At 40.3% G+C, this 12,423-nt stretch overlaps 1 protein-coding gene across 3 annotated transcripts in view; it reads right to left on the reverse strand.

The window, feature by feature from the left end:
* The window catches only part of EPC1 (enhancer of polycomb homolog 1), a 51,470-nt gene that overhangs the window by 16,083 nt on the left and 22,964 nt on the right, over positions 1 to 12,423 (reverse strand). For all 3 annotated transcript variants that reach the window (XM_083405671.1, XM_083405672.1, XM_083405670.1), the window contains 8 exons: positions 6,644 to 6,803; positions 4,008 to 4,153; positions 3,149 to 3,355; positions 2,834 to 2,982; positions 896 to 1,055; positions 509 to 685; positions 243 to 332; positions 3 to 151 (listed from right to left, as the gene is read on the reverse strand). In XM_083405671.1, coding sequence (XP_083261797.1) covers positions 3 to 151; positions 243 to 332; positions 509 to 685; positions 896 to 1,055; positions 2,834 to 2,982; positions 3,149 to 3,355; positions 4,008 to 4,153; positions 6,644 to 6,743 — 1,178 coding nt within the window. In that variant the 5' untranslated portion in view covers positions 6,744 to 6,803. The remainder of the gene's footprint in view (positions 1 to 2; positions 152 to 242; positions 333 to 508; positions 686 to 895; positions 1,056 to 2,833; positions 2,983 to 3,148; positions 3,356 to 4,007; positions 4,154 to 6,643; positions 6,804 to 12,423) is intronic.

Raw genomic sequence — 12,423 nt, forward strand, 5'->3', positions numbered from 1 at the left:
ACCTTCCACCACGTCCAACCCGTCTACGTGAAAACCCAATGCACCGCTGGGGTATAGTAAGGGTTGTTAAGCAATATCTGTAACGCTCATCTCCTAACGCTCCCCCTTTAGGAGTACTCCACGGCCAGTCACCAGTTTGGTCTACATGAGGCTTGAAGAGAAAATTTTGAGAACAAATATTTTAGAATGTTACTTTCATTGTTAATATCAGTATTATTTGTTTGTAGAAACTCAAAACTTACAGCATAATACTGACAGCCTGCTTTCCTACGGAAAGCAAATGGACCATCAGGATCATTTTCTTCCTCAGCTTCAGAAGAACCAGATAAGACCTTTGAACATACAGGAAGAGAACACAGGTAAGAATCTGAGGGCACAATTTTCTTTCCTCCCCTAACTATAGCAAAATTCTAAATATCTCTATTCAGAATTAAGTCCCACTGAATTCAGTGGGCTTAGCCCCATGTAAGTGGTTATAGGATTACAGTCGAAAATATGAAAGTCATACTTGGGAAAGCGGTTCATCATCAGAGCTGGGAAAGTCATATTGATTCATATCTTTAGCATTGAAGACTGGCAGTGCAGCAGGAGTTGTCTGTTGAGTAGCAGCAGTAGCCGAGGAAGGTACAACTTTGGGCTTCTTCTCATACTTTCTTTTGGGTCGTATAATGTCCGCTTTCTCTTGCTGCAAGGAGAAAACAGATAACCCATTAAGAAACGGCAAAAAAATAAAATGTCTGGACAACCAAAATATAATAAAATTGGAATGATAAATTTTTATTAGATTTACTTTACGCTTCAGTTATCTAGGATTCTTCTAGACTTGGGACTCTAAACATTTTGGCCCCATTTTAAAAAGCTGAATAAGTACGTATATCTTCAAAGATTTAATCACCTTGTTGACTTTGAATTCCTTTAGTTCCATACTTTCTTGGTGTTTAAACTGAGTGCTATTAGGAACAGGAACAACGGGAATCGCATAGGTTGGCTTCATGGGCTGCCGCTGGGCCATTACCTCAGACACGATCTCACCATTATAATCGCCCAAATTATATCTGAAAATTATAAAAAAGCTGCTATAATTCTTTTTAAGCACTTTACACTTTAATATTTATGCCTACACTTTGTGAAATCCTTTATTTATCCAGTAAATACAGATATTAGTTCATCTTACACAGACAAAATATTCCTATAGCCTTCCTCAACCTGTTGCTCTCAATATGTTTCGGACGACACCTATTGGCAACGCTGGCTGAGGCTCATGGGGAATTGTAGGCCAAAACATTACAGGGAGCCAGGTTGGGGAAAGCTGTTATAGAACACTATAACAGCTTCCAAAATTCTTAAGTCACGATTTCAGCAAATGGATTAGAAGTGTGGGAATTAAGTGGCAAGTACTGATTTTGAGTCAGTATTATCTACCCAGCCAACATCACTGGATTAGTTCAAGAAAAGTAGATTATGACATGGTGGTTTTTCTCAACTGATGGCACAAATTTCAACAACGGATAGCATGCAACAAACTGAATCCCTTTAGCAATGAGAATAGTCCATTTCAAAGTGCTTCCATTACAAAATTTAATATATTTTCCTGAAGTTTTCAATAAATCACCAATATTTAAGACAGTTACAGAAACATGCCAGACTCAAATCCCCCTTGCCCCTCTCTCTTTTTCACAATGCAGTGAAAAAGATCTAGTTACGAACTTAAATTTGTTCCACCAGCACACGATTTCCGTTCTCATCCTGGGGCAAACTTCTCAACTCGAGGTAACAATTCCAGGTTAGCGGAGTTTGTAACCTGAAGCATTTGTAACCTGAGGCGTTTGTAACTTTGAGGTACCACTGTACTGCCTTCACCTCAGCCTCTCATCCATCAACAAATGAATAGTAGGGAGCAACTTATGCTGTGATTTTTAAAAGAAGTATTTTTCTAGACACCTGCCTTGTGCTTGCCTCAGTTTCAAACTTACAAAAGGTGTGCTTCAAAAAGATAGGAACCTGCCTTATACAAAGTCTGACTATTGGTCCATCTAGTAATGCTTGTTCTGCCTGGCAGAAGCTTGCGACTGTCTCTTGTCAGGAATCTTTCCTAGCCCTAACTGGAGTTGTCAGGGATTGAATCGGGGTTAGTGACAATTTGTTAACCTTGCCCCCTCAAAGTAGCAAGACTTATCAAAGATATCAAGCTAAAAGCATGTGAACTGGAGCAAGCGATCTAAGAAGGAGCTATGTTTTTACACACCAAGAGCCATAACTGGGGAAAATGCCAGGATGCATGATGCCACAAGTTTATGATTTGTAAGCCCATGTTATTTCTCAACTTGTAAAAGGAGAGCTCATTAATTTTGACTGGTTCTAGGTAGAAACATCAGCATTCAATCCAAGTGAAATTGTAACCAACTGATGAATACATTTGTCATGCAGTCACTCCAACAAGGCAGGTGGGCTCTCATGAAAATACGGCATTGCTTTGTGACTAGAAGCGATGTTCACTACCAAATTCATAATGTTAAATAACTACTGTACTAAGATACAAATAGTGAACATGCAAAAACGAGCTGCATTTAAGGAGACCTTCCATACAGAAAAAGCTACCTACCCTATGACAGAGTCAGACCTTTACAATATTGCAGTGCGGTCCTAACCATGTCTACTTGAAAGTAAGTCCTCTTGTTTTCAGTGGAGCTTACTCCCAAGTAAGTTAGGACTGCAGTCGGTTAAAAAATCAGAGCAAAATAAATAGAACATTATCTCTATTCTTTGTATTTAATAGTAACATTAACAATACTTTTTAAAAAAATGAATATTTCAATAGACATTAATTCTTTACCTCTTTTCCATAATTTCCAGTGTTAAATGCAGTAACTCCCTCTTACTTTTTTCCCGTCTCTTTATCATCTCTAGAATTGTTACCGCACGACTCAAATCCCGACGCAGCTTAAGCATCTTTTCATATGATGCCTCATCATTTTTCCGATTCTGCAAAATAAATAAATAGTCACACAGACCACACAGACACCTGCATTTTTATAAACACAAACTCTTCTGGGCCATAACACAATCCATTATCCTTTTTCCTCTTGCAGAGGGAAGCTCTAAATAGTGTACCTGTTCAAAGAATTCATATAAATATAAACATACTCACTTTACGAGTCTGCATCTTTTCTGTTCGCCTTCTAAATGCAACGTAAGGATCGTTTGTGCTGGAACCATCACGCTTCTCCTGTTTTACTGCTGGGATAAGAGACGGACCTCGACAGTTTTTCCTCTTTTTAATCCAGTACTCATATACTTCTCTAATCAGTTCATCATCTTCTTTCAAGAGTAGCTTGGCCTCCTGCAGGCTGACTGGCTAAAAGTAAAACACAAGTGTGTCACTTTTGTACATTTATTTATTCTGCAACAGTTGTAACAGTTTCAAACAGTGATGTGAAGCCGGCATTTCCCCACTACTTTACTTTTTATATAGAAAACATTTTCATTTCATAGAGTTGCATGCAATGTTAACTCTACTCCGAGTAGACCCAATGAGATTAAAATTAATGGGCCTAGATTAGATGACTCCATCTATTGGGTTTCTCTAAGAAGAACTTTGTTGGATAAAACCCATATGCTCATTGGTAACAATGAATATATGTCAAATGTAAATGCAGTATTAGGCAAGTTTCTCAGATTCAACATTTTTAGTTATGTTTAATAAATACAAGTAAAACAAACAGGGCAGGGATGGGAAACTTACCCTCCAGAAGCTGTTGGGATTCCAATGCCCAGCAGCCCCAGTCACTAAAGATAATAGTTGGGGATGTTGAGAACTGGCTTAACAGCATCTGGAGGGCATCAGGTTCCCCAATCCTGCTCTAGAACATCAGAAAATTTTCTGATGCAAGCTAAACATTTTCAGTTGAAAATTAACATATGCAAATTTGCTTAAGATTTTCTTTTAAATTCAGAATTTTCTAGCAAACCTACATAAATGCTTTCAAGTATCTGAAACAATGCTATACCTGCTGACCACTGCCTTTTTCCAGCCGATCTATCATTTCTTCAAATTGCAAAGGAGAAATATCAATCTTTTTCTTCAGCTTATTCACAAAGGCCTCATCTTCTGAATCCAAGTCATAATCTGGCTGCTCTGCATCCAAACTAAAAGCTGGAGGGGGAAAAGTATGTTTTATGCTTTTGTTCCCAGGTGTTCTGGGGAGAAAGAGGTAAGGCAGGACAGACAGCTATGTGGACATTGGCCAGATTTGGATGAAATGCTCAAGCATAGTTCAGCATCACATGAACAAGCCTTGTTTCCTTCCAGGCCTACACTTCACCCTCACTTCTCCCATATCTAGGTTTAAGATAATTATGATTAGTTTCAAACGCCGGCCCACTGAAGCTAATCAGTTCGTGTTAAGTCACCATTCCAGTTTGAATTAAAATGTTTTATGATATACCTTATACCATGTCAAACCATTATTCCATTTAGCTCTTTACTGTAATCAATGACAGAGTGAATGGCTGCAACTCACAGAGGATTCAGACAGACGTCTTTCCCACCTCTGCCTGGAGATGCCACTAACTGATACTGGAACATTTTGAAAGCAAAGCCTGTGGTTTCCCATTAAGCTATGGCCCTTCCATACTGAGCTGTGGCCATGAGAGAGGGACCTAGGTTTGATCATGCAGTTGTTAGCCATCATATTGTTATTTCTGAACATAATGTTACAGCAGCTTTAAAAAGAGATTAGTTCAGTTTAAGTACTGTTTTTTACAGAGACCAAGTTAAAATAAATATCCTCTTTAAAAAGGTCAATTTCAATTTAGAAATCTGCATACATGTTACTGAAACATGGAATACTAACATAATTTTCTTTACAGCGTCCTGACAATGTCGACTTAGGATAACTGGCTTACTTGCTTGTCAGGTTATACAAAGTTTTAATTAAAACCGTATCCTGAAATGACAATAGGAAGAAGTCTTGTAATGTGGACTTCACCCACTGAATCAATTGGGCACAAAGAGCTGATTATCTGCATCATCTTAAGCATGATACTCTGAACTCTAGATACTTTCTCCAAGTCAGAAGCAAAAAAGGAGTTATAGTGCATTCTTGAGACTATAAAGTTATGCTGGAAGCCAAATGGAAAATTCCCAGCTCACTGGTTGCCTGCCCCTAGAGTAGCAGAAGCTAAACAACTAACGACACTTGTGTATGTGTGGTGGTGGTAAACAATCCCAGAAGACAACTCTACTCTGTTAACCATAGTTGAATCACACACACTCACAGAGGTGGTCAATGGTTTGTTTCCAAGATGAAAAAGCAACACCACATTAGGGTTCCTTAGAAAGCTAATGTTTAGGCATAACAAACATGCTACTTTTCTGGAAACCACTGTAGTTGTGCTAACAGACAAAACACCCTAATTCCAGATACCTACAGTAAAGTTAAGACAAATGTAACAACCATTCACCTGCCCTCAATGAACCCCACCCAGCCACCCCACAAACCCAAATCTTTTTCCAGTGAAGCCTGGGAATTTATTATTACAGAAGGCACAGGGTATATCAATCTATAGGAAAACAAGATTTTATATCATTGGTCTGCCCCACAAAGGACTGAAGCCACAACATTCTGTACTAGCTATGGTTGCTGAACAATCATAGGAAACTCCACTGAGCAAAGAACAGCAATTAATCCTAGTTCTCATGCTTTGGGGAAGAGACGCAGTCAGCACGAGAGATGTCAATGAAAATGGATTCTCTGGCCAAAAGCACTCCCAGGGAAACAGAGTTGCTCTTTCAGAGCAATTCAGTGCATCAATTACAATTATACATATCTCTTCAAGATCACTTACCCCACCCCCAATACAGCTTTAGTTTTGCCTGGATTCAATACCAGATTATTCACCCCAATCCAAACCAAGGTAAACTTGAGACACCTGTTACAACACCAACCACTGCACCCAAAATCAAATGGGAATGTAAAACAGAAGTGGGCATAATCAATGCTGGAAAACCCCACCCTAGCCTAGGTTTCTCAACAGTTCATTTATAAGATGCCAGTTATGAAGTAGCTCCACTCCTATATGACATTTCTCATTCTCCTGCACTGTCTTCTGTGACCAGACATGATAATACTTTCTTGCAAGTACAGTGGTACCCGGTTTTCGAACATCTTCGCTGACAAACATTTTGGTTATCAAATGCTGTAAAACCAGAAGTAGATGCTTCAGTTTTCGAACATTCCTCGGAAGTCAAATGTGCCGCACGGCTTCTGCTGAGCACAAGATCCTGAGGCCTAGCTGTCGGCTATTGAGTTTTCAGTTTTCAAACGTTTCAGAACTTGAACGGTCTTCCAGAACAGATTAAGTTTAAAAACCAAGGTACCATTGTATGACATTTGTTTACCTCTACTGCAGTCAATTTTCTAGTTTCTGCCAAATTATTTTAGTATGCAATATTACGTAATAAAAAGGTAAAATATTAACACTGTTTTGAGAAAGTAAATTTCAAGGTGTCACAGCCCCTTTTGTCATCTTGAAACCACCAACTCACAAAGTTACTTTTCCAGAAAACAAGAGTAAGGATGGCACTGCCCAAGAAACCCAAACAAGAATCACCAGTGGAGTTTAGATGTAAAGATATACTTACGCTGTATGTGAATAAGCTGCTTTGGCATCTTAAATTCTCCAGGGTATATAGATTCATAATAAGCAATATTACTTTCCGCTTCCGGGACTGGTATAACCATATTATCCCTCTTCTCGCCATATACCTGCTGTGCTGAAATGGCCCGCTGGAGATGATGTTCCTAAAATTAAAGAGGGGAAAGAGAGAAAAGTTGAAAACCACAATGCACATTATTATTATGTGGGGCGGTATTTTAAATGTTTTAAAACTGCCTCTTTGGAAAAAGTCCCCTCAATGTAAGAAAATATAAACATTACTTTCGTCAAAAATTCTACCATTAAGATTTACAGGTTATGTGAATTTACAATAGGTTAAGCTCCCAATTACAGGATTAGTAAGTAACTAGGAACAGCACAAAGCAAGTCAAAATCTGTCACTAATAGTAGCACAAGACCACCAGCAGCAACAACAAAAGAATTAGCTAATAAGTTGGCCAAGTCCATTTTATTAATATTTTTTATTTTATTTATTGGTTTACTGCGCTTGTTGATATCAATAGTCTTTAAAGAGGAAGGTAAAACTTAATTTTCATCTCTCAAGTGAAACTGTCTTAACAGTTACTAAAGTAACCAAATAATCATACCATCAACAGGGTGGGTTAGTGCAGATGTATTGATGGCTCTCTACTAAACAAAATAAGGAAACTGGTGGCCAGCCTCTCAAAACTTCTCCTTTCCAACCCTTCTCCTTCCTGGAGCAAAACTGCCCTTCTCTCACCCTTAACTATAATTAAGTAAGTAAACCATCAACCTTCATGCCCACTGTAGACAAGGTGGAAATTTGCTCTATAGAGGAAAGGGAGGACACATTCAAAAGGCTGGTTCCCATTTCCTGTAACCTATAGTTAGAGATCTAGTGTTCAAATGTACCGGTAGTTCCCAGTTCTTCAGACTATGGCTCAAAGCAGCCTTCCCCAGCCTGACTCTTTCCAATATTTTGGACTACAACTCCAATCATTCGCAACTAGCATGGCCACACTGACTGAGGCTAATGGGAGCTGTAGTCCAAAATATATTGAGTGCACCAAGTTGGGCAAGGCTAGTGTAGAGAATCTAGAATATCCCTTTCCTGGTTTGTTATTTTTTACCACATATGTCGGAATTCAGCAAACTTCAATTACACAACCCAAAAGTTGCCTCCAAACAAATTGGATGAGTAGTTTACAATTTGAGGAGGAGTTACAAAGCATGGTTTGGAAGCAATTCTTAGTTAACACTAGACAAACTCTGGCCAACCCACACACCACAGTAATGAAGTCTGATGATCACTGGCTTGTGGTAACATTAAGGCAGGCTTTTTTTGGGGGGGGGGGGACCAAAGTTATGGAATGCCCTTCCTGCTGAAATACAAGAGGCTCCATCCACAGAGACATTCCACTGCTCTTGAAGACATCTGTTAGGCACACATACCTCTGACCTTGAACTGCCTGTAAATTTTAATTATGGATGTTTTTTAATGTTTTGATGTACTTCTTTTATTATGTTTTTACTTGTGACCCACTTAGAAGCCATTTTGGCATGTAAGCAGTACATAAATTAATAAATAATAACAAGAACAACTGATATGGTCAGACAAGAAAAGTAGGAGAGAAGGATCTGTGGGAGAGGAAGCACAAAAGCCTGTGGCCAGTATTATATCCATACTAGCTTCAAGTTTTCATTTCTAAACCTTTTTAACATGTTAAAACAGACAGCAAGTCCCTTTGGCAGTTTCCCTTTCCTTTTTGATGGTATAAATGTTGTTCCCATTTCTCAGGGTCTCTAATCAGACTTGCTCACACTGGTTGCAATAATTAGGTGGTTGCTCATTGCTCCAATCTGGCAACCACACACACTGGGCATCAGTATTTGGAATCACATTTCTTCTCTTCTTGTATTCAAGATGAATGAGCAAGAAACAGACATATAAACCTCTGCAGTCAAATGCCACTACACACAACAATTAGAGAGCCATGGTCAAGGTAAAGGTAAAGGTACCCCTGACCATTAGGTCCAGTCGTGACTGACTCTGGGGTTGCGGCGCTCATCTCGCTTTATTGGCCAAGGGAACCAGCGTACAGCTTCCGGGTCATGTGGCCAGCATGACTAAGCCGCTTCTGGTGAACCAGCGCAGCACACGGAAACACCGTTTACCTTCCCGCCAGAGTGGTACCTATTTATCTACTTGCACTTTGAGGTGCTTTTGAACTGCTAGGTTGGCAGGAGCAGGGACTGAGCAACGGGAGCTCACCCCGTCGCGGGGATTCGAACCGCCGACCTTCTGATCGGCAAGCCCTAGGCTCTGTGGTTTAACCCACAGCGCCACCCACGTCCCTTAAGAGAGCTGTGGTACTTACTCTTAAAGTAATACATTAAGGCATTGTTTGACCTTAATTAGCAGCTGCCCATTTTTAATCTTAGTCAATTCAGAGAATTCATATAATTGCCTTTTATAATAATTATACCTTGGCTAAACAGAGAAAGCTACTAAGTACAGACAGTGGTTAGCAGCTGCAGGAATGTTTGAACTACTGCTACCTTGCCAATCATGAATGTGATTAAGGCTTTGAGAATCAACTCAGCCAACTGGCACTTCTTAAGTATGATCCCCCCCACACTTGGGAACATTTCTTAATCTATTTTTTTGTAGTGTGCTGTAGATAACCAGGATGAAATACACCCCTGATAAAGTCTTAAAGATTTAAAGAAACATGTGACCAATTGTACAACATAAAGTACAGTGGTACCTCGGTTTAAGAACTTAATTTGTTCCAGAGGTCCGTTCTTAACCTGTAACTGTTCTTAACCTGAAGCACCACTTTAGCTAATGGGGCCTCCCGCTGCCGTGCAATTTCTGTTCTCATCCTGAAGCAAAGTTCTTAACCCGAGGTACTATTCCTGGGTTAGAGGGGTCTGTAACCTGAAGCATCTGTAACCCGAGGTACCACTGTACTCTGAATTAGGAAATAATTGGGTCCTGTTTACAAGTATTCCAAAGGGAGTATCAGGAACAAGTCATTGTTTCAGAAGACATTAATATGGTTCAAATACCACTTAAAGGCATTTTGAATTGGTGTATTCAGAAACTGGATGCTGAGACAGTTCAAATGTATTTCAGAGTTAATCTACTGCAGAGATTCTTCTGAGGTTAAAGTTTCTAAACAAAAAAAATAAAATAAACACTAACTTTTCCAGTATGTCTTCAAAATTTTGGTTTGGGGGGGGGCAGAGGTGGAGGAAGAATATAATTATAAGTCCAGATATATGGAAGAAAATGGTGCTTCAGGTACGCCTGGGCCTAAGCACTCCAAGCGCCTGCTGAAGCCTGAAGTATTTAAGTCGAGAAGGGAATCCACAAGTTTCCTGCACGCCTATTTTTTGAGAAGAGTATAACCTCATCCTTAAAGGGCTAAACTCAAATGCCCTGATCTTTGTTTCTATTGACTACAAGAAGCACTTCTGCAAGAAGTTACTTTGTTCACCCTCAACCAGTCCATTACTTATATCGCACACTAATTCAGAATATCAGCCTTGGCTTGTGATGAGGAGGAGATAACAATTTGATGTCGTTCATAAGCTGACAATACTGAACTCCAAAGCAAAGCCCCAGGCAACTTCCCCCTTAGGTTTCAGGCAGACTGGTCAAATAGAATGAAAAAATCAACAGAAACCTGTGGAAAACCATGCACTAGTGACCAAGCTGTCTAACAGGAGTTACCCTGCACCACTTCTGATACCAAACCATCACTAAATAGTGCCAGCTGGTCCATCACAGCTAGGTGTTTCAGAAGGATATAACAGATAATCATACTGAAAGCTAGGTGATCCAGCAGAACCTTGCATTCTCCAAGGGGTCACATATCAGGACCTCACCTGTCCTCAAAAAATTCTCAAAGCTTATAGACAAAGGCTCTGAGATTACAAGTTGCTTTAATATCCTTGGGTGCAGCTCATCAGGCCCAGGAATCTGAATTCATGTAGTTAGATTTCCCTTACCACATATTTTCCTATATTGGACTGAAGCTCCCTACTCAGAGTAGGCCCACTGAAGTAAATAGATATGACCAGCTATCATTAATTTCAATAGGTCTAATTAAAAATTAAAAAGAAAACTCAATTGTAAATACTGTAAATACTGACTGAATAAATTGAATTTTTCATACTAAATATGATCATTTAATGGCAAATCAAGCTATAGATACATTTTGCATTCTGTAAGAATCCTTAAGTATCAAAGTGACCTTTGTTCTGTAAAGGATGCTAATGTAGAAATACATAATGGTACAAGAATATAGAAAACTTTGACAGACCCTTCCCTGTGTGAAAACCACAATTCAAAATGTTTCTTACACACCACACTTACACAAGGAGCATTTAGAAAGGGAGGGGAGGGAGGAAGAGCAAAGGCGATATTTAGTAATTCAGAGATAGGTTTCACGTAGTTCCACATGCTCATAACCTGCAAGGTTATTCTTCAATTCAAGAATTGAGAATTAAATACCAAAGGATTTCAAAACATTCAGGACTCCTGACTAGCAGAGACTTGTATTTTGGCTAGTACCCCAAAACAACAGTTTATTTAAAGCAAATAATTTCACATTAAAGTAAAAGGTAAAGAGACCCCTGACCACTAGGTCCAGTCATGGACGACTCTGGGGTTGCGGCGCTCATCTCACTTTAGTGGCCGAGGGAGCCATGTGGCCAGCATGACTAAGCTGCTTCTGGTAAACCAGAGCAGCGCACGGAAATGCCGTTTACCTTCCCGCCGGAGTGGTACCTATTTATCTACTTGCACTTTAATGTGCTTTTGAACTGCTAGGTTGGCAGGAGCAGGGACCGAGCAACGGGAGCTCACCCCGTTGCGGGGATTCGAATCGCCGACCTGATTGGCAAGCCCTAGGCTCTGTGGTTTAACCCACAGCACCACCCGCATTCCTCACCATTAAAGTAAGAACAACCATATAGAGTAAAAATAGTACCAGTCACAATTAAGGCATCTAATCACCTTAAGAGCTAAAAACAATAAGGATTGTTTGTAATGGGAGCACTCAAGTGTTGTTACCCTCCCCATCACAGAATAAATAACACAGGTGGTTAATACTGCACATGCTCCTAGAGCAGAGGTATGGAACATTTTTGGCTCTATGGGCCAGGTCTTTATCAGGATCTGTCTTACAGGCCACATTTTACAGGTGAGTGGGGCCACCCACCTGCAAAGCACATGGCTTTGCAAGTGAGAAGGGGGCGGATGCTTCAAACAGCACTTTTGAGAAGCCCTTTACAGAAGCTCCTTCAGTCCAATTTCAGCTACAACAGGAGCATGGGGGCTTTTTAAGTACTTCTCAAAAGTGCTGTTTGAAACAGATCACAGAAATCTCTCCCCATCCTGCCACCCACACCCCACCCACATGCAGAAGTGCAGGAGCTGTTTCACACAGCACTACAGAGGTGCTTTGATCTCCTCTCATCAGGGGAAGAGCAAGGATTAAATCCTGCTGCCTTGACTGTGCAATTATTTTCCCTACTGGGAACCGGGCACATTGCCAATGCAGGATTAGCCGCTGTCGTCCTGCCCATCAGTTAATGTTGCCAGTGATATTGGGTGGGCAGGTGAGCATGGTTTGAGGAAAATAGCCCTGTGGTCCAACTTGCCCCCCTCCCCGAGAAGGCAAGGTTAGCCTGCAGGTCGAAGGTTCTCCACCCTTATTCTAGACCAGGGTGGTTCAACTTTTACTAACAAGTGGGCCGCAAGAGTACTTTGTC

This window comes from Podarcis tiliguerta (assembly GCF_965153285.1).
Source record: "Podarcis tiliguerta genome assembly, chromosome: 12".
Taxonomy (NCBI): domain Eukaryota; kingdom Metazoa; phylum Chordata; class Lepidosauria; order Squamata; family Lacertidae; genus Podarcis; species Podarcis tiliguerta.